At 38.6% G+C, this 21,326-nt stretch overlaps 4 protein-coding genes across 6 annotated transcripts in view; 2 read left to right on the top strand and 2 right to left on the bottom strand.

Annotated features, from left to right (window-relative positions):
- Positions 1–2,966, top strand: part of LOC122073842 (14-3-3 protein 7) — a 7,555-nt gene extending 4,589 nt beyond the window's left edge. The window contains exons 4-7 of the mRNA XM_042638505.1: positions 107–216; positions 462–610; positions 2,003–2,037; positions 2,675–2,966. Coding sequence (XP_042494439.1) covers positions 107–216; positions 462–610; positions 2,003–2,037; positions 2,675–2,680 — 300 coding nt within the window. The 3' untranslated portion in view covers positions 2,681–2,966. The remainder of the gene's footprint in view (positions 1–106; positions 217–461; positions 611–2,002; positions 2,038–2,674) is intronic.
- A 391-nt stretch (positions 2,967–3,357) lies between these two features.
- On the bottom strand, positions 3,358–5,330 carry LOC122073841. The gene is made up of 2 exons (XM_042638504.1): positions 4,328–5,330; positions 3,358–3,872 (listed from the first exon to the last, which is right to left on the bottom strand). Exons 1-2 carry the CDS (start codon positions 5,178–5,180, stop codon positions 3,520–3,522), a joined length of 1,206 nt encoding a protein of 401 aa, XP_042494438.1. The 5' UTR covers positions 5,181–5,330; the 3' UTR covers positions 3,358–3,519.
- Positions 5,331–7,386: 2,056 nt separating this feature from the next.
- LOC122073560 (probable LRR receptor-like serine/threonine-protein kinase At5g10290) overlaps positions 7,387–21,326 on the top strand; it is a 25,703-nt gene continuing 11,763 nt past the window's right edge. Inside the window, exons 1-12 of one of the 3 annotated variants that reach the window (XM_042638150.1) lie at positions 7,387–7,704; positions 8,032–8,166; positions 8,251–8,380; positions 8,528–8,599; positions 9,702–9,845; positions 9,958–10,029; positions 10,212–10,277; positions 10,792–10,862; positions 11,026–11,154; positions 12,003–12,335; positions 12,738–13,129; positions 13,216–13,969. In XM_042638150.1, the coding sequence (XP_042494084.1) occupies positions 7,689–7,704; positions 8,032–8,166; positions 8,251–8,380; positions 8,528–8,599; positions 9,702–9,845; positions 9,958–10,029; positions 10,212–10,277; positions 10,792–10,862; positions 11,026–11,154; positions 12,003–12,335; positions 12,738–13,129; positions 13,216–13,530 (1,875 nt within the window). In that variant the 5' untranslated portion in view covers positions 7,387–7,688 and the 3' untranslated portion in view covers positions 13,531–13,969. Of the gene's footprint in view, positions 7,796–8,031; positions 8,167–8,250; positions 8,381–8,527; positions 8,600–9,701; positions 9,846–9,957; positions 10,030–10,211; positions 10,278–10,791; positions 10,863–11,025; positions 11,155–12,002; positions 12,336–12,737; positions 13,130–13,215; positions 13,970–21,326 lie in introns of those variants that run through there. The other 2 variants (XM_042638149.1, XM_042638151.1) reach the window with 2 other exon arrangements.
- LOC122073562 (monoacylglycerol lipase abhd6-A-like) lies at positions 16,162–18,272 on the bottom strand. Its single transcript, XM_042638152.1, has 4 exons — positions 17,276–18,272; positions 17,093–17,185; positions 16,936–17,003; positions 16,162–16,840 (listed from the first exon to the last, which is right to left on the bottom strand). The coding sequence occupies exons 1-4, from the start codon at positions 17,897–17,899 to the stop codon at positions 16,684–16,686; spliced, it is 942 nt and encodes a 313-aa protein (XP_042494086.1). The 5' UTR covers positions 17,900–18,272; the 3' UTR covers positions 16,162–16,683.

Below are 21,326 nucleotides of genomic sequence, written 5' to 3'. Positions count from 1 at the left end.
TTGGGGGGGGGGGATTCTTGCTATGTTTCTCTTTTCCTTACTTTGAGTCTTTGACCATCTATAACTTATAATTCTGGTCGTAATGGATTTGTTTGAAATGACACAGGCTGCTACTAATACTGCTACGACGGATCTGCCACCAACTCATCCTATCAGACTTGGCCTGGCTCTCAACTTCTCAGTATTTTATTATGAGATATTAAACTCTCCTGAAAGGTTTGCGTGAATCTTTTGCTCTCAGATTTCCCTTTGCTTTAACCTTTTTAGTCTTCTTTCTCTGTTTGAAAGTGTAGGCTTTGAAAAAAAAAATATATATATATATATATATATTATTATTATTATTATTATTATTTTTTTTTTCTGAAGCCGTCTTTGATTATTTTATGATTATAATGTTTCATTTTATGTGGATCAATGTATGTTTTATGAACTTTAATGCTGTGCAATTCTGTGGTACACAGGGCATGCCATCTGGCTAAACAAGCATTTGACGAAGCAATTGCAGAACTTGATACCCTTAACGAAGAATCCTACAAGGACAGCACTCTTATAATGCAGCTTCTTAGGGATAATCTCACGTTGTGGACCTCAGATTTGCCAGATGAGGGTGGTAAATGATAATATCATAATAAATCCTTTTTATTGTTGTCTGAATAATTCCTTTATTTTCTCCTAAGAACTTGAGAGCTATTAAGCCTGCTATTTGGTTGGGTTCCTGCATGTTTGGGAACATTTCAATACTTGACCCCAAAACTTCCTCACTTGGGTCATGCCACACTTATTTTGAGGGTTGGTTGAACAATGGTGCCTAAAGCTGTGGGTTTTGATATGCATGGTTATTCAACTACACATGTGCACCATATCTGCTAGGTTGTTTCCAGTCAACGAAGTTCTTGGGTATCTCATTGCTCCTTAAGTTGATAGGAGAGAGCATATTGCAGTAAGATCTGGGGTTGGATGGCTAATTGCTTGTATGGGAACATGAACTTTTACATTGATGTTTATTCAAGTGTCACTGTCCATATGCTTCTCTGTATTTTGGTCCGCTTTTCCTTGGAATGGGCATCTTTTTGGTTATTGATGGAGCTTGAGCTGAGATGCAAGCTATTGGGGACTAGACATTTTCATCTCCAAACTGATGTCCATGAAAGTTCTACAGTTCCTCAGGTAGGTTAATATTGTGCTTCCAACACTGAAGGCTAGTGAGAATCAGGTTGGAGCTTAGGAAGCAGCTTTTGCTGTGGATCTTTTGAGCTAAACTCGTCTTTCAAATCTCTTATGCATTCCAAACACTGTTGAAATTTATTGCCCAGGTGATTCATCCATTTTAATTTCAACGTAACATAAAGAGTTTGTTCTGGTTCATGTGAAGAGTGGCCTGGGAAGTCTTTGCACTTTCAAGCTCTCACTTTTTCATTAGGATATCATAATAGGCCATGTTTGAGGCTGTTGTAGATCATAGCAAGGAGTGGTAGGGGCGAGCTGGACCTTTCCCCGATCATTATCTGTATTTCAGTCATTGCCTTGATGATGCAGGGGCAATTGGTTGTAGTCATCAGAGAAAAAGTCAAACAGTCGAACAACATTTGTGGTGGCCAAAAGTATGGTTACCAAAATGAAGTTATGAGGGCAATGTTTCCAGAGAGAGAGGATAACTTACCATTTGTCTCTACCTATTGCATTGAAATAGATTGATCAGGATCAAGATTGATGGAGACTGAAACTGAGCCTGTATCTTGATCTTGAAAATCATGTGTAAAGGACCAAATTGACAAATATTGGAAATCAATTTTGCAAACCTTTTTCCCTAACAGATTTGATACAATGCCTCCCCACTCCCCCGTGTTCTTTCTTGGTAAGCTTTTTTATGTAAATCCCATGATTTATTTCTCTACTGTTATTATTTTTGTGATCATTTAAGAGTGAGAAGCTCCCTGCCCAGACGTTTACAGTTGGCTGATGATTCTTTATTTTGCAATTTTTGTTTGTTTGGGACTATCAGGTGACCAATCCAAGGGTGATGATCCTGAGGAAGAGGTAAGCGGTTGCCGTTGACACACTACATTAAAGGGGCTTATTTTTATTTCTTTCCACTAGTGAACTATAGTTTTTGGAATCTCAACCAAATATGACCAACCTTTGTCTCTACAAATGTAAGGGGAAGATGTTAGATGCCTTTATAACTGTTTCCATTCTGTCTCATTCTAAAATGGTGGCAGCTTCCCTGTTTTTAGGATATGGAATATATTGTTTTTTGTGTAGTAGTATCATAGTATGAATGGGATACATAAAATGGTGGCGAGGATGCAGGCACATGCAGAGAGTGCCTGCTTCATTTGACGGTTCCAATCTAGATATCTAAGACTAAAATCAGCACAACTGTGCGATGTTTACCATCTAATGTAACTGTTAGAATAATTTGTTGAAGACAGTTCAGAAGAAATCAGTAGACTGATTGAACACTAATATGATCCTGTATTATTCTTGGGTAATGATTGGTGTGGCAGTCAACATTAAATGGTGGTTCTCACCCTATTCTTCGTGGTGCTTATATTAGATACCATAATTTTTCTTTCTTGTCCTTGCAGCATGGTATTCATTTATTTATTTATATATTTTTTTGGATGGATATGCATTCTTTTGATGTACGATATATCCTCAACCTTTCTTGCAGAAATAGTTGGGCCCGAAGGGTGAGTGATTGACCTGGGACTGTGTCAGGGTGGATAATGAGGCTAAATGCATAGAGAGCCAGTAATTAATTCCAGCACCATCTGGTGACTCCTTGTATTATGTGTAACAGTGTGCTTTAAGATTATTGTGTCTTTGTTTTTTTATTTAGACACATCAGGTGATTTTATGTTGTCACAGTGAAGTGGTTTTTTGTTGGATCAGCCATATTTAATTTTATTTTTTTCTGGATGATGGTGTGATTCTATCAATGGAGAAACTGGAACCTTCGCATATGAGTATCATCCCATGAGTTTCTTTTCTTTATTAATTTTCAATTTTTTGGGACTAAACTTTTCTCCTGTTGTTTTCTGTATATTAATGACATCTTACTTCTGGATTACTATGTTGTAGTTTAATGAAACAAGTAATATGTAGTTAATATTTTTAGGATGGTTTCTGTCTTATTTTTTAGTGGCAAAAGTTTTCACCGGGTGGGAGGAAGAATTTTTCTCCATTCTCGACAGGTGAATTGATTATTTGATTGGACTTCTGGATCATCATTATACTTCCACCCGAGGTTGTTATTCAAAGTTTCTATAAATAATTTTAGTATTATAAGTTTAATTTTAATTTAATTTTAATTTTTTTTTTTCTTCTTCTGTTGATTACATATGAAGTGAGGAATGGAATGAAGGGCTTTAGAGGATGCCCAGAGAGGGACTATAATGTAGGACGTATGTTGGCCATAATAGCCTTATAGATCATATTTACAGTGAAATAAAAAATTAATGCAAGTAGCGAAATATAGATAATGAAATTGGAGGGATGATGAAGGGTCCAACATTGCTAGGCTCCCTGAAGGAGCAAGAGCTTGCGGGACGCATCACACCAGCGAATATAACAGCCCTGGAGGTTTGGCCAGTCGGAGGAAGAGCATGAAGTGAAGTGATGAAGCCATAGAGCCAAAACCTTCTCCTGTTCTTCCTCTTGCCTCAACATCTCTATCATCTCCTCCAGCACTCTTTCCAGCTCCTCCCTTTCTCTGCTGCTTAACACAGGTGCGTCAATGCCATTGCTTGCACGACACAGTAATGGCAGCCATGTCATTAGCATCTTCATCTTGATTTCCCTTTGTTGGTCTGCTTTGCCTTCATCTTCAGTTTCCTCTCTTATTCTTTTGACTTTCTTGAACAAGAACGCTGCCATGGGGGAAGGAAATTGAGTTCAACATAACAAACACAAGCATAAATCAGGCTAAATGTGTGTGTGTGAGAGAGAGAGAGAGAGAGAGAGAGAGGTAAACCATATATTTTTTTACCTAAAATCTTCACCAATAACAATTCATTGATATCCTATTAGTCAAGTATCGGTATGGGGCATTGTAAATACTGTTTTGCATCATGCACAGCCGTGCATAAAATCTTTTTTATTAAATAATAATAACAGAAATTTTCATCTTGGTATAAGTCCATAAGATTTGATTTATTTTTACTCTTTTTTATTTTCTTTGATTTGATAATGTCTTCTCAGTTCTCACACATTGACATGTTCAAGTTGGACAAAAACGAAGGAAATCTTAGAAAATTTCGAGGACAAGGCATCGATAGAGTGATCCAGAAGAAGTAGCGCTTTCGCAAAAAGTCAAACAAATTACCTGAAACCTTGACCAGCGACCCTTGAAGGTGCGGCTCCGCCGTAAGAGCCAGCCTGGCCAAGTTCGATGCCGTCCCCCACCTCCACTCCGCCTCTTCCACACATCCACAATCCCCCATCTTCCGAGCCAACCAAAGCAGCTCCACCGCCCACTTCTCAGCTGAAGAACCACCACCACCATCAACGCCGTCAGCGAACAACACGTTTCTTGCACCCTCTCGGAATGACCGAATAGCTCCTAAGACCCTGTTCCTCCGGCGACGAAGTTGCCCGGATCCGACCTCACCATCACCATTAACGACAGGCCGGTGCTCCTGCTGCCTCGACATGGTAGCTTCAAGCTGACGCAGAGTCTTGGAGAACACCCCAGAAAGGGCCGCACAGTTGACTTCCTTCAAAGTCTCGGAACCTTCACGGAGGTTCTCATCGATGAGCTTCTCCGCCAAACCCCTCACGACTTCATACTTGCGAGAGCTGACCGGGATTTCGTTCATGAGCGACAGCAGCTGCGAGAGAGCTCTAGCGATGCTGGAGTCTCCGACCCTATTATTGGGAGAGAAGACTCGAGGTGGTGTAGTAATAGTAGTACCAGACGCTGCGAGAACAGGGGAGGATTTGAGAGCAGAGTAGAGCTCCAAATACGATGCAGTGGTGAGTAGGGAAGGGAAGAAGGAGGGGAGTATACGAAGGAAGAGCAAGAAGGTATAGAGAAGGAAATCACGAATGATCCGGAGGAGTTTGGATCTTTCTGATAAGTTGAGAAGTGATTGCTCTGTAAACACAAACACAGAGGTTACTAGCCTCCGTAATAGCAACGGAGCCATAGTTGCAATCCAGCTTTCCTTCTCCATCATCTTTGATTGATCAATCTCTCTCTATCTTTCAGAAGAGAAATAAAAAGAAGCTACCAAATATTTGTTACAGGAGAAGAACCTTAATGGAGAGAAGGAGAAGGTAAAGTGCAAGAATTTCCAAGTTTCCTTGGTTTTTTTTTTTGGTAAGCAAGTTTTCTTGGTAGCTTCCAAGCAAAATGGTAGATGGTAAACGCTGGGAAGGTCAAAGGATCATTCAATAGTGAGAGACTACTGTTCGAGGAATTGGAATCGGGATCCGATTCCATCGAAACGGATCAGAATCGATTGATTCCGATCTCTGGTCTTTTTATTTTCGGTCCAAAAAATCAACCCATTTATACGGTTCAACTGTTCAATTAAGTTGATTTTGTTCCAATTCCTTTACTGTGGGACTCGAAAGTTCGAAACCCACGTGTCTGGGCTTACTTTTGAGGGACCACTAGGTTAGCAACCACAGCAGAAACTAGGAAAGTGAATTCCATTTCAACGGGACTGGATTAACCCTAAATTCATATCAATTTGAATTTTTTTCTCTCGAGGTAATGAGGAAAGAACTGGAATGCAATAATATTGTCTTCTCTATAGATTCAAACGTTGAATCTATGAGATAGGAATATGAGATTAGGATCGAAGAGGAAAAAAATCAAAGATTTCAAAGGGTGCTCTTGATTGAAAAAGTCATTTTATTTTGAATATTTCGCTTGACGAGAAAATAAATCACATTCTACAATATCAAACCACAGGGACTTGGAATGATTGGAAGAGAAAATTATTAAGATAAGACAGAAGTAGAAATAAAGAACAAAAGTATGGGAAAAAGATAATCATGCCGTTGAATGCTTTCGGTGTTTTTGGAATTGACTCTTCTCTTGAGTGTTCATTGGTCATGTCGGCTCATAGCTACTTGAACGAGCATCATGTGCCTAGGCGAAGACTCATCACTTTGAAAAGAGGCACGACGAATGAGGCATTGATAGAGATGCAAAAAACGAGGCGTCGAGAATCGTTGAATCCTCACTTGGACACATGGTGCTCGCCCAAGTTGCTATGGGCAAGACTTTGGCGATGGATATTTGGGAGAGAAATGCTATCTCACATCTCATACATCTGGCCTTAATTGTTGCCCCGTGTGAGATTCCCATGATATTTGAAGCTGTGGGAAACTATCCTAAAATAAAAATAGATTTAAAAAAATAAAAATAAAACTCACATTACAATTTACATATGAACAAAGTTGAAGTAAAATGTGACTGGATTTAGTTTTTCTTCACTCATTGTTCTCTCTTCATCCACCCATCTGATCCAGTGATTTAATTCAAATTTAATTTATTTTAGATTATAAATAATATGGCATCTGAGTTTTTTTTTTTTTTTTTTTCGATAAGTGGTATATTTGTATTGAAAAAGGGAAAAAATAGAGTACATAAAAGAGGCAATTCCCTTAATCTTTGTAGGATAGACCTAGAGAAAAGTTATGGAATTCCTAACACAAGCAGAACATGCCTTACTAACAAAAAGGAAAATACAATAATCATTGAGAAATAACTTTATACTCTGTAATACACCACGCGGGCTGCATCCTCTTCCACAATGATCTTCAGATCATTGGGAAAGTCTGTAGGAATAATCATAATTTCTTCACCTAGAGATCCAAGAGAAGCCATGTAGTCTACTAGCCTATTTAATTCCCTCCAAACATGCTTGAACTCCTTTAAGGCAAAAGATTCGATCAACTATAAGATTCTTCTCTTAATAATTTGAGTATCCCTAAGACCTTGGATCACTCCATACAACATATCCATTGCAAGCTTTGAGTCTGACTTAATTGAAACCTTTGAAAAATTCTTCCCAATACATAGAATAATACCTTTTAAGGATAACTAATAACTCCATGTGGTGGACTGAAACAACCTCTCCAACACTAGCATAGGCTAAAATGGGGTCCTTTTTGTGAAGTGTACTTGCCACATGTGAAGTATATCTGCACACTTGGATCTTCACCTTAGGTTTGTCTGAAGGTTGGTACGTTCATCAACCCTTTTCACGTGCTTGATTTACACCTTTCTTACAAAAATGTAACAATCAGAAGGCCAACCGAATAACGGTTGTCTTCCACTCACAGTCGAAGAAAAACAAAAAAGTCTAAGAGGGGACAGTTTTATTTTTTATAAAAAGGGATGACCTTATAAGGGTAAACCTCAGGAGAGGTCAGCGTAATCTTCCCATTCATATATTGGAAAAAGAACAGCATTTCCAAGTTAGGTGGCGTGAACTGTGAACTGTGAACTGAAATGCCTTGGTTTTTTTAAGGGTAATATAGTATTAGAGTGGCTCGCTTGGTCATCGGTGATCGATAAGGAGTAGGTGGTGCTGTTACTGTTACTGGTGGTATACAGAGGCTCGGTCATCGGTCATCGATATGCAGCTGCCGTCTTGGACCAATTATTCATCAATCAACGGCCCTAATACATCACAAAAGCAACGGGCCTTGTGGTCCGCCATTTATATATGGAGAAAGCAACTGGTGAGCCTTTCTTCCTCTCCTGCTTAGATCTTTAAGCAAGACTGTTCTGTTTCATTTTTTTTCCCACATGTTCCGATCTGTCCTCAGAGAGGTACGTATCTTTCCTTTTCCTTTTCCTATTCCATTCCTTTTGCTTCTGCTCTTCAGTTCTTACTCTGTTTAATTTAAATTTCGTTTTCTTGGTTGGGTTAGCTATTTATTTCAACGGATCGTGTTCGTTTTATTAAGAATTCGAATTTTAGTAGCTGGGTTTTATGTGCATGGTTGTCTTAGTGGCTCTACATTTCCAATCCAGTTAGTTAGAATTTTTTTTTTTTTTTTTTTCAGGATTGGACTTGATCGGGAGTGACATAAATAATTATTTGAGAAAATCAATGGAAGGGATATCTGTAAAGATGGGTTTAATATATGCCGTTCTCATGTTTGTCTCTCTTCATTCTTTTGTTGCCTCTGATTCTCAAGGTACGAAGAGCTGTTCTTCTCTCTCTCTCTCTCTCTCTCTCTCTTTCTCTGATGGAAAGTGTCTGATTCTAAATTTTGATTCAGGAGATGCACTTTATGCTTTGAGGGCTTCACTGAATGCTTTGCCTTCTCAGCTCTCTGATTGGAACCCAAATCAAGATAGTCCATGCGCTTGGTCCAATGTTATTTGTGACTCTAACTATGTCATTTCTGTGTAAGTCATCAGTTGAGGAAATTTATAGTTTGATGTATCTTATCCCCTTCTTGTTGATCTTTTGCATACATTACTATCATTTTACGATTCATGTATTTAACCTGAATATTTTTAACTTGTGTCTAATATTTTTTGAATATTTTCCAGAACATTGTCAGACATGGGATTTTCTGGAACCTTGACTCCTAGAATTGCGGTTTTGAACAGTCTCAGAATCCTGTATGTATTGAGGATGATATATATATATTTTAGCCCCAATCTCTGAAACCCTTTTATTTTTAGCAACCCTTTGCAACTTGATTTGTATATTTTATGTTCCTGTGAGCATTGCTAGTTTGGCCAAGCTGGGTGTACCTTGAGCCCAACTGAAGGTGAAGGTGAAGGTAAAGGAAGGCGGCCAAACAAAATGTAACATGGCTTTTGATTTTAGGGGTTTTTTCCCTATCAAACATATATTTTATTAGAGAGCAACATTCTGGTGGAAGAGATTCCATCTACAAGAAGGGAACAGAGGGATACAAAGAGTGAAGAGGGGGGGGGGGGGGGGGGGTGGGGATTAACTACTAAACATGGGCCAAAAACAAAGAGGAGGCCCTCGAGGGGTTTAGGTTTCCAGGACTGAATGCAACCAAGCAAAATATTTCTTGACCTGGTATCTAGGCTTTGATTGAGGCTAGAAATAAAGATTAGTAAATAAGATATATATCTTAAAGGTAGCATGGCCTCTATGTACAGACACAGGCGTATCCGTACATTTCATAATTTTAAGAAGTTTTACACTGATGTTTGAGCCATTTCCCAGCTCATTTAGGGCCGAAACTTCATCAAGTGAGTTTTAGTGTTGCATTGTCTTTCAAGTCACAGCAATTTTATGTCAGCCCAAGCCTAACCCAGTCCTGAGGTTGGGCTGAGAATTCAGCCTAGGCCCAACCTTGGCCTGGCATGACCTTGAGGTCAGACATTTTCAAACCTAACCCACCATCAGGGCTACAAATCTTAGTCCGGCCCATATTCAAGCTCAGGGCAAGTTTGGACCAATAGGGCCAAACTTACACCCCTAGCTATGGGTATGTTTCCAGGTTAATTCACGATATCCAAGACCTCAACTGGAGATATATCTAAAAGTTTATATTAGCAGTTAGATGATCTGGTTGCGAGTTGCGACAATGAAAACTATATCTGTGATAATTCCATAAATGCATGGACTTGGGAGTAGAAGTTGCAACATGGTAAATTTGCATTGATCTCTGTGTGTGTGTGTGTGTGTTTTAGTGACTAGTTATGCATTAGCTTATACTGATCAGATGAATTAATGGTGCAGTTCAATGCAAGGTAATGGCATAACTGGTGGGATACCAGAGGAATTTGGAAATTTGTCAAGTTTGACAAGCTTGAAATTGGGAAACAACCGTTTGACAGGACAAATTCCATCTACCCTTGGCAATCTTAAAAAGCTTCAGTTCTTGTATGTCGCAGTTTCTGCATTTCTTTTTGTTTAAGTTTCTTTCTTAGAACCTTTTAATTTCTTTATGAGGCTTTCTGATGTAAAAACTGCAATGTTCTGAATTATGTTGCAGGATTTTGAGCCAAAACAATCTCAACGGAAGTATCCCTGAGTCAATTGTAGGTCTTCCAAACATGATCACCCTGTAAGTGATCTTACTTTTCTTTCCTTCTCCTTATATCATCTATGACATGAATAGGGGACGGGGGACAATTATTGTATCAACTGTCAAATTGTGTGCTCAAGTTTGAACTCTTGGAACTTTTAGTTGTTTATTATACATCTTTATGAAGTATTTGACGGTATGAGATGGAACCTTTTTGACAGTGAGCTGGATTCCAATCATCTTAGTGGTCAGGTTCCTGAGCAGTTATTTCAAGTTCAAACATACAAGTATGAACAATTTCTTTTATGATATAAATCATGCAGTAAGGTCATCATATCACACGTGATTAATGTCACATATCATATTGTCAATTAGGGGTGCACATGGCAAGGTTGGGCCTGGTTTTTTGAAAATCCTAATTCAACCTTGCATCCATTTAATTGTGTTGGGTTGGATTGGATTCTTACACCTATGGTAGATGAGACCAACAAAACTTATTTTAATCCAATATATAATATGGTGGGTAGTAATACATTATATATATATATATATATATACTAAACATATTATATACATTGTAGATCATACTATATAACCAGGATTATAGTCAGGGTTGAGTTGGCCTAGGCCTCAACTCAGGCCCAGCCCAACCCTGAACTAGGATTAGTGTTTTTCAAACCTAACCTGCCCTTAGGGTTAGAAATCTTAACCAGACCCTGTTTGTGCACCCCTACTGGAAACTTGATTCTTTTTTCTTTTGTTTTCATACATATTAACAATTTTTTTGTTTTTATTTTTTAGTCTTACGGGCAATCACTTGAATTGTGGTGTAAATTTCTCGCATCGTTGTGAATCTGACAGTAATAACACAGGTAATAATGAGATAAATTATTTTATATAAATATGATTTAAAATATTATTTATTTAAAATAAGGGTTCACAAAATATGCTTTTATCTGATATTATATTTTTGCCCCTCTTTTTTTCTCACCAATTTTTTTTCCTCATGAGCACATATATGTCTTTTTTTTATAGATGTGTCTAAGAAGTCAAAGCTTGGAATGATTTTTGGAATTATTGGAGCATTAATATGTCTCCTCCTTGGAGGCTTGCTGTTTCATGTGTGGAAGAATAAGCGACGCGATGTCTTTGTCGATGTTTCAGGTTTGTTTTACTTCTCAGTTTATGAGCAAATGTTCTGGCTAATTTCATTGAAGTTGTCTAGGCATCCTGGAACCTCTTGATTGACAATGCAGCTTGGTGTCCAGCCCCCCCCAAAAAAAAACCCTTGGTCGCCTAATCACCTTGACAACTATGATCTATGTATCATTAGTGGTGTAAGGATCATTAAATGTTACTTTTTGTTTTACTAGATACTAAATGATACTTGAAGCATATGAGATCTTCTATTACCTTTGTTGTATGAAAAGTGTTGATTGTTTACTGAAAAAAATGAAAAATGGCTAATTCCTAATGAACTTCCCAATAGAACTTTATCATGCACACTACAGGGTAGAAGGAACACACTAAATTCAAACTCACACGCCAATGTGATAGGAGTTGGTCTACTGACCTCCTAGCACCTGCTCTTCATGCAGAAACTACAAGCTAATGTGCTAGGTAGGCACTGGATTCACGATTGACCCTATCACATATTGGCAGCCATAGATTAGTTAATTTGAAGTATTGATATATCAAGAAATTGTTTCCAATCTCGGTTATCACAAATGGGTCATGAAATCATTGTTAAAATATTGTACATTTTATTCTCCATAAATTAGCTGTAAAGAAATCTGAATCATAGTTGTTTAGGAGTTGCCTAGACTAGGCATCCAGGCACTCTTTGTTGGATGCCTTGGGTTGCCTAGTCGTCTTGACAACTATACTATGATTTGTGAATTGCTGGCGGTGTAAGGATCACTAAATAATCTTTGAAGCATATAAGATCTTTTATTAACTTGTACCCTTGCATGAAAAGTGCTGATTTAGTCATTTTTCTTGTGGATGCTCAGGTAAGGGTGACCCACGAATTCCAATCGGTGATTTGAAAAGGTTTGCATGGAGAGAACTTCAATTGGTTACAGATGACTTCAGCGAGGAAAATGTTATTGGAAAAGGTGGGTTTGGAAAAGTATATAAAGGGAAGCTTGCCGATGGAAGAGAGATTGTTGTGAAGCGGCTGACTGATTGTGCGAGCGAGGCAACTTTTCAATCTGAAGTTGAGATGATCAGTGTAGCTGTTCACAGGAATCTTTTACGGCTTATTGGGTTCTGTACAACATCAACAGAACGGCTTTTAGTTTATCCATTTATGCATAACCTAAGTGTTGCCTATCGCTTACGAGGTATAGGTTCTCTGTTAATTGTTTGAACATTCTCTATTTATGTTTGGGCTGTTTCCAGCAGTATTACTCTATTTCACTCTCTTGAATACCTGTGCTTGGGGTTTTAAATGGGCTAGGTTATGCTAGGCAAGCCTATACATGGAATCATAGTTGTCAAGGCGTTGCCAAGGCACTTAGGCACCTTGGTATCCTTGGACACTTTGGTCGCCTTGTTAGTTTTTCCTTGTATGTAAGCCCCCTCCAATGCATGGGGTCGCTTAGACGCCATGACAACTATTCATGAAATATACTAAGTGTGCCGATTCAGCTTATTCTACTTCCCTCTTGCAAAAATAATTTGTTTTTACTTATTTATTTCCGGTAGTAAGTACTAACTTTTTTAGGTGAAGCAAATTAATGCAGAGCTTAAACCTGGGGAGCAGTTGTTAGATTGGGGCAGAAGAAAGAGAGTGGCTATAGGCACAGCTCGTGGGTTAGAGTACCTCCATGAACACTGCAATCCTAGGATTATTCATCGTGATGTGAAGGCTGCTAATGTATTACTAGATGAACACTTTGAAGCCGTGGTTGGGGACTTTGGGCTGGCAAAGTTGGTGGATGTAAAAATGTCTAGCGTGACAACTGAAGTTCGTGGGACCATGGGCCACATAGCACCTGAATACTATTCTACTAAAAAGGCATCTGTGAAGACTGATGTTTTTGGTTATGGGATTATGCTTATGGAACTTGTAACAGGACAGAAAGCAATTGATTTTTCCCGATCAGAAGATGATGGTGTCGTTTTGCTCGACTATGTGAGTGAGGATCACTTCACTTCCTTATTCTAATTGTTTGCTTTTTAGTTATATGTTTAATTAATTGTTGCTGGTGATGGAATAAGGTTAAGAAGCTGGAACGGGAAAAGAAGCTCAATGCTATTGTAGACCGCAATCTAAACAGGAATGCTGATAGCCAAGAGGTGGAGAAGATGATTCAAGTTGCCATATTGTGTACTCAAGCATCACCTTTCGATCGCCCCATAATGTCAGAGGTGCGAAGGATGCTGGAAGGGGAAGGTTTAACTGAGAGGTGGGAAGAGTGGCAACAAGTGGAAGTTTGTCGTAGACAAGAGAGAGAGAGGTTACAGAGGAGATTTGACATGGGAGAAGACTCAGTATACAACCAGTCTGCAATTGAATTATCTGATGGAAGATGACGAAGGTGTGGTGGTGGCGGTGGTTGTGGAGGATAGATATTAATTTTTATGGAAAGAATCCGGAATCCCTTTTCCCACCATTATTTTAACTTGTATATATAGTACAGTAGGTCATCCAAAGGTTGGACTGTAAAGCCCTGTGAGTTGGACTTGTGTATAGCCTAGGGGAAGGAAGCCCGTACTCATCATCGCTTGAGGCGGCTGGTTGTGGGTTCGAGTTGGTAACCCCCACTATTGTTCCTTAGTCTCTTCTTGATATCTCCCTCTTATTGCTCCCTCTTTTTAGTTTTCATGTATCATCCTTTTATGTTATTTGTGATTTTTATTTCTAGTAGCTGATGTTAAGGTTCTTGACCCTTGGATTACCGTCACAGTTTGTTCTTTTCTTCTGTTTTAAGATATTATCAATTCATCCAAAAATGGAAAAAATATTACTGTCTTTGCTGCTAGTGCCCTGGAAGGCATTCTGTTTGTCATATTTTTTCTATATTCTTCTATTGCAAGTTAGTGTTACCAAGCTCTAGACAATTAGAACCCTTTGGATGTTGTGGTTGAACTCCATGTAATGTAGGGCTGAAGTAGGTTGTCGTAATTGGTGGTAACAGAGGAGACATTTGATATGAAAGTGAAATTATAACTGTAAATTCTCAAATTCTACAGTTGAAAGATATGATGATGAACAAGTTCTTACGTGATTGATCATCAATCTGTTCCCTATAGACGGACATTTTTCCCTTTCCCAATTTTTTTTAGCAAAGGGGTTCTAGTTTAATGGCTCATTTCCTATCGTGTGATAGTGTCATCATTTATATACGTTATTACACTCGGATAGATTGAGAAGCTCCTTAGATGGATTCTCTCTAACCCGGAGGGAGGGGGGTGTGATTCGGCTCTTCTATTGAGTCTAGGGACTAGAGAGTGATCTCACGGCTGGAAGGACCAGGGGCATACATCCCAAGGTCACCCCAGTTGTGAGATCAATACTCTCCGGTCCATAGGCTCTATAGAGAGGAATCCTATCCGACGTGGGGGAGGGAGGGGGTGCTAGGGAGGTACCAGTGAGAATTCTCTCTCTCGGCCCTCACTGCCTCTCTAACTCTATATTGATGAGGATCCAAATCCCTTCTTAAATAGGCCATATGTCAATTTTTGTGCCTATCTCAATCATTTGCCTCCATCATATGGGGCCTGCCCTCTTTGGTCTTTTTAGGAGGTTTTATTTTACAATCAAGGTGATCAGTTCAAATAGTTTTCAACTTATTATTTGTATTATTTCCATATGATGATTTCATATTAGAACAAACATAATTCCAAAATAAAATAATGATAATGATAATGATGTGCACAATTAATGTACAAAATTTGAAGACTAATAAAAATTCCCATGTGGAAAGAAGGCGACATAGGTAGAAGCCCTTTGAGATGTCATGAATTTTTTACTCCCATGTATCGTACACACTACTCATTTACATCGAAATTTTAACCTGTAATTTTATCTATTTTTTTAGGGAAATAAAAACCTTACCGGTTTAGTGTTGTCTACATGTAGATATAGGTGGTCGTGAGAACTGAAAAGATCATGTTGTCCACCAGCTCCATGCGATAGCGTAGACAACACCAACCCTGTAGGGTTCTTTCTCCTTATTTTTTAATAGAATACTTTCTATTATATTAAATTATGAACAAAGTTTTTCTTCAATGGTAGCTTAATGATGTGACAGTCAAGATGTGAACTTCATCACTCTCCACCTCTCTTCCCCCCATTTTACATGTTTGCTATGATTCACTATGGCAAATCCATTCACAGTGGGATCCATGGCCTTAGAAAAACTCAGTCTTTAAATTGAATTGTGAATAACTCTTGTATTTTTGGAAGGTGTCAACCGGTTGGAATGGTCTAGTTTAGATCGGGGTTAGTCGAGCTTGGTCAAATTCTAGGGTTGCACCGTGAACTCCCGTTTAGCAAAATGGGCTTAGCTAGGGGGAACATAATATGGTTTATAATCAGGCTGATCGGTCTTAGGTTATAATTGGGATGCCACAAATGGGGCTTAACAGGGCCTTAGCCGGGCTATGGACTTCTTTAGTCCTGAATGGGCATTAAACAGGTTTTAAACGAGCCTTCTTAATTTGTATTTTATTTTTGAAGTACTCAAGCTGACAAGCTTATTCCATTGAAAGCACAATTCTACCTCAAGCATATCATGCAAACTTGCACCTAACATTGATTCACCACCAATATTAAATACATTTCATTTTAAAATTTAATTATCTATTGTTAAAGATGCTTGTTTATTGATCAATTTCTTGTTCATCTTGAAAATTGGAGGAAACCCACTTACACTTTTGATTTACTCTTCAATTTTATTGGTGGTAAAATGAGAATTTCAAGTAGTATTAAAGGGATTGGGCTAGTCAGGCTTAAAGGAGTCGAATCAGGTCAGGTTCATAAATATGTCGACCTGATCGGACACCGTCGGGCTAGGTGATTGCACCATGTACTTCCTATTTATAAACATGTCGGACTTGAACCCAACACATTTATTAATCGAGCTGATCTAAGTCAAGCCATAAACGTCTGAGGCTACGGGTCTGAGGCTGCGGGTCTGAAATTGATACCCCTAATAGCAATGGAAGAAACACACCAAAATAATAAATAGTATTAAGAACACCAAAATGTATTAAATACAAACAGGATGAAATTGATGACGTGTTATAGCGCAAATAGTAAATGGTAAAGTATTTAAAGTGTGTATAATAATCAGTCTCACTCGTTTCTCTCCTAATTATAGGATTTTTTTCCCCTAATTAACTTCAAGTTTTGATCCTCCCACTAACATCAATTTACATTCTGGATCTGGATTGCAATATCCCACTTTGTGCCCATCTTCCAAGTATCCCTTCTTATGCCTCTGCATGTAAGGGCAAAACTTCCCCCAGTTGGTGTCTAACTAATTTCTCGAGTGGTAGGAGCAGCATATCCTCTTTCCTTGGTTTCCACTGCACTGCATATAGACATACTAAAGCAGATTGGGAAACAAATCTTACTTTACTTTGCCCTGAAAAATTCCAGCTTCAAACAGCTACCAAAACTAAGAAGCTCGAAAATCACCATTTCTCCTTGGCTCCAGTATCCTCTGTAACAAAAAGACTTTAGTTCACCTTGTTTCCATTAACTTGAGGAGGGGAAGGAGGAAGAGAATCAACAAGGAAGGATTTCAAGTGCTTGTAGAACTCCTTAGGCTTCTCCATATTCAAAGCATGGCCAGCATTATTTATCACTACTAGTTGTGCATTCCCCCCTAAGTGACTACACAAACAACATTTCTCAATCAGATCATTCAACAATAAAATGGAACCAGTGAATGATAAATTAAGTAATAAATGAAATATGAGAAACAATACCTTTTAAGCCTGTGCCCCAATTCCAATGGGAATATTTGATCTTGCTCTCCCCATAATATTAGAGTTGGCTGAACCCATAAATAAACTAACCATTTAATCAAGGATCACAAGAAGAAGAAAGATGAAAGCTAAGTAGCAATGAGGGTAAGGGGGGAACCTGAGTGATCTTTGGAAGATCAGAAAGTTTTCTATCTTTGATTAGGGCTTGAATCAATTGTCTCTTCTCTTCAACATATTCTGTACACATAACCTGCAATAATCATTATCTCAAAAAAACCCATCTCAGATATCTAATCAGAATCTTTCAGAGATTGAAGGAGCTCATTTGAAGGGTACCCACATCGATGAAATCACGAAGGAAGCAAGAAGGCATGGTCTTAGCAGGCTTGACGAAGGAGAACCTGACGAGCTGCCTCAGCTTCTCAGGCGTCTGAGGCAACAAAATGCTCGTAGCTTCATCTAAGCTGGACAGAACAAACAGACCCTCCTTCAGGTTCTTCTCCTCCAAGCAAACCCCAGCGCAGCATAGCACCACTTTCTCCACCGCATCAGGGAATTGAGCAGCCATGCTATACCCAACGAACCCACCATAGCTGATCCCAACGAGGCTTAACTTGCGCACCCCGTGCGCCTCCATCACCTTCATCACGCATTGAGCCTGGAACGACTCGGTGCGCTCAGGGCGAGTAGTGAACGACTCGCCGAAGAAAAGGAGGTCTGGAACGTAGATGTTAAAGCGGGTGATGAAGGGTCGGAGGATATCGCTCCATTGCCACATTGCGTTGGCTCCGAAGCCATGGATCAGAAGCAGAGTGGGTTTGCTCTGTTTGTGTGTTTTGGGAACCCAACAGTGCATGATGGTGCCATCGCCCAGGTCCGTCGTTGCCGATCTGAGGCCAGCGTTCGTGAAGGTGTAGCGGTAAAACCAGTCCCTCGAAGCTGTGAAGCTGAAACACTTGGCCATGAGAGAGAAAGAAGAGAGATTGAATCAATCAATCGAAACAGAGAAGAACCCAAGATTAATTATTTTGTTTGGTACCCTTGATGCCATTTGATGGGAGATTCTGGGAATTCATCATGGGAATCTGATGATCTGAGAAGAAAATGAAAATAGTAATAAAATATAGGGATACAGAAACAGAAGGAATCGAGAGATTTGGGGATTCAAGATATATAGAAATTAAAACGAGACAATGAATAGCATATGAGAAGCAATGGATCCAGTCACTTGGGAGTTAGCTGAAAACACAAGGAATCTCTTCAGAATCGATGCTGTCTTCTGGAAAAAGCCAGGGATTGAATTTAATTTTTGTTTTTTCCTTTTTAGTTCATTTTTCTCTTTCTATTATTTTACCCTAATTTTTTTTAAGGTAATTCTGTTATATGTGGAAGACCCGATGGAGGTAGTTGGGTAGCTCACCAATGCACGATTGCGAGGTGCACCAAACAGGCCAAACTTATCAAATGAGCTCAGCTGGGGTGGGCGGGACCACTGAGAGTGAGAGACAGACAAAGTGACAAAACAGAGGTGCGTTAGTCCCCCAGTGCACATTGGATGTGTGGGAGGCACTTGGGGATGCTTTTCCGCACTGCCAGCCTTTGAATGAGTTCTAGAGGAGTTAGAGCACTTGAGAGAATCTGATTCAAAACAGAAGAGAAAGAGAAACACAAGTCTCACTGGTCCTCTCCAGCACAATACCCCCGGAGAGGATATGAATCTCTAAAAAAGAATCTAATATAATTGATCAGAATAGGTAATAGAAAAGAATCTAATAGAAAGAAAAGTAAAAACCCACATGCGAAATCTAATGGGTGGCCGTATATGGTGCTTTTCCTCTCTTGAATTCGAGTCATCTAACTATATTGGGCTGTAACCATGCTGGACTATGGATTTGCAGAGTTACTGGCATCTCTGTCTGTCTCTGTGCCAGATTTGTAGAATCTGGTTTCCATGTTATTTCTTCTTTCTGGACCTTGTCAATGGAAGGAGATAAACATGGTCTTCTCTTTGCTCTATCATCTATAAAATGAAATTTTTTGTTTCTAAACTAAGCTTTGCTATTTTCGCAAGACATAGATTCCTAATTCCCAAAGAAAAATTACTTTTTTTTTCCTACTGCTTGTGTCCTGGAAGTAGGGGTGTCAATTCGTGGCCCGACCCGACTAAATCGATTGGGACCAACCATTTATAGACCGGCCAAGCTCGGACCTTTTATTAAACGTGTCGGGCTTGAGCCTGGCCCGTTTATAAATGGTCGGTCTCAGTTTTGCTACTTGGACCGTCAGGCACCCGACCGAGACCACCCTATTGTGCACCGGCTTGACCCGACCCTTTAATGATTGTAGAATATCTATTTTAACCCCCAAATTAAAAAGTAAAGACATGTTGACATTTTAAATAATGATTATATTTGGTATCATTTATTGATTTATTGTCATTTTTTTGGGCTTGCATGAGTGGGCTGGAATATAAGAATACATTTTAAAGATGGCCAGTTTAAAAATCGGTTAAAACCCGTTTAACATTAAACATGTTTGTAGCCTGGTTAAGGCTCGACTAAAGCCCAATTATAGCCCGAGACTGACCGACCGAATATAAAGTGTACCATGCCTTCAATAACTAAGCACGATTAGTTATATGGGCGAACACGGTGCAGCCTTTGAAAATCTTCAAACCTGATTAAGCCCGACCAAAACTAGACTGACCTGATCGATTGACACCCCTACTTGGTAGGCATACTGCTTGTATCTTGGAAGGCATTCTATTTGTCATATTTTTCTTTAGTTTTCTATTTCAATTTACCCACTTGCCTCTTTCCCTACCCTATTATAACTGGACGACCCAAAGGAGATTGACTTTGCAAACTGTCACTTACTAACCTATCTTTTCTACTACATAGGGAAGGTGAGGAGTTTTTTACCCTAAATTTCTTTAGGTTGTTCAGACAGATTAGGCAATTGCTGACTTTTCCTCGTCCCAATTCCTAAAACAGCAGTGACCTAAACCCAAGGGAGGTCAACAGAGAATTCTTTTTTGGAACTATTCTCTTCTGCATTGTATCACTGCCTCTTATTTATTGCGGTAGAAAAGGTAGAAGAATAGAGTCTCAAAGGGAGTTACTGTTAAGGGCGAATTCTTGCCCGCGCTATAGATGTTGGCACGTATATAATAGATGGTTAGCGTTACCAAGCTCTAGATTAGAACCCTTTGGATGTTGTAGTTGAACTTCAGGTAATGTAAGGCTGAATTTGCTTGCCTGAATTAGCTGTTACAAAGGAGAAATACAATATGAAAATGTAACTAGAACTGTAAATTCTCAAATTCTACAGTTGAAAGATATGATAATGAATAAGTTCTTACATGATTGATCACTAATCTGTGCCCTTTATTCAAACCAGTAACCATATGTTTGCTATATGCTTAATGATTAATACTGTTTGGTGCACAACTTGGCTCAAGCAATAAGGCATTTATAAGAAGTCAGTTTTAGCTCTGGGGATTGTATGTTCGGTAAACTATCATTTTCTATTAAATGATTGCATATTACTGTCGCCAAGTGAAGTTGTCCATAAATCGTTTTCTTTTCTTTTTCTTTACGGTGCTTTCGTGCAACAATATTGACTTGAGAGTCACTCTAAGTCAGACAATTCAATTTGCTTCATGCTTTTGAAACTATTATGTATTTATATTTAAGGGAGAGATTTCTCTTAGAAGTAGGGTACCCTACATCCTCTCACTTTTTTTTTTTTTTTTTTTTTAATCTTTGTTTTTATTTATTTATTTATTTTTTATTTTTTTTTAAATCTATGAAATAATGAATGTGAGGAGGCGCTATGTATACCATAGGTTCAGAGAGTTTTTCCCCTACTTTTAATAATTTGGAGTGATTCTCACCCGGAAGAATTTTAGTTCTTATAGTAAATGAATGTTTCGTTTAAATATCCACGCAAAAATAAAAGTGACTTTTAGGATGAGAAATTAAAGATTTTTAGCAACTAAAAAAAATTGTATATATACTTTTTTTTTTTATGAACATCTACTCTATAGGGGGAAGATGAGGGCCAAGAGACTTGAACTCAAGACCTCGGGATGAACATCATGGGCTTACAACATCACACTTTACCAACAACAGTACCTAGTTGTCCTCGAGTGCTCTTTTCAGTCACTTTGGAGAAGTGATAATAAATGGACCCCCATTAGAATAAAGTGATGAACATTTCTACCAATAATAAAATCAATTTTATTCAACTTGTTCGGGTCCTAGTCTTCTTGATAGTCTTTAAACAATGGTTCTCATTAAGCCATATTATTAACATCACTATGAATATAAGTTTTTTTTTTATTTTATTTTTTTATTTTTTTATTTTTTAAAAATTAAAAAAAATTTTTT

This window comes from Macadamia integrifolia, chromosome 3 (genome assembly GCF_013358625.1).
Source record: "Macadamia integrifolia cultivar HAES 741 chromosome 3, SCU_Mint_v3, whole genome shotgun sequence".
In the NCBI taxonomy this organism is placed as follows: domain Eukaryota; kingdom Viridiplantae; phylum Streptophyta; class Magnoliopsida; order Proteales; family Proteaceae; genus Macadamia; species Macadamia integrifolia.
This window is presented reverse-complemented; position numbering and strand designations above follow the sequence as displayed.

What these genes read in the sequence shown, in the direction of transcription:
- LOC122073841 (XM_042638504.1), bottom strand. Translation starts at nt 5,180, where the DNA reads ATGATGGAGAAGGAAAGCTGGATTGCAACTATGGCTCCGTTGCTATTA. An exon ending in GTCGCTGGTCAAGGTTTCAG is followed by an intron (nt 3,873 to 4,327) that starts GTAATTTGTTTG and finishes CCCCCATGGCAG; the next exon opens with CGTTCTTGTTCAAGAAAGTC.
- LOC122073562 (XM_042638152.1), bottom strand. Translation starts at nt 17,899, where the DNA reads ATGGCCAAGTGTTTCAGCTTCACAGCTTCGAGGGACTGGTTTTACCGC. An exon ending in TCCTTCGTGATTTCATCGAT is followed by an intron (nt 17,186 to 17,275) that starts GTGGGTACCCTT and finishes TGATTATTGCAG; the next exon opens with GTTATGTGTACAGAATATGT. An exon ending in ATCTTCCAAAGATCACTCAG is followed by an intron (nt 17,004 to 17,092) that starts GTTCCCCCCTTA and finishes TTATGGGTTCAG; the next exon opens with CCAACTCTAATATTATGGGG.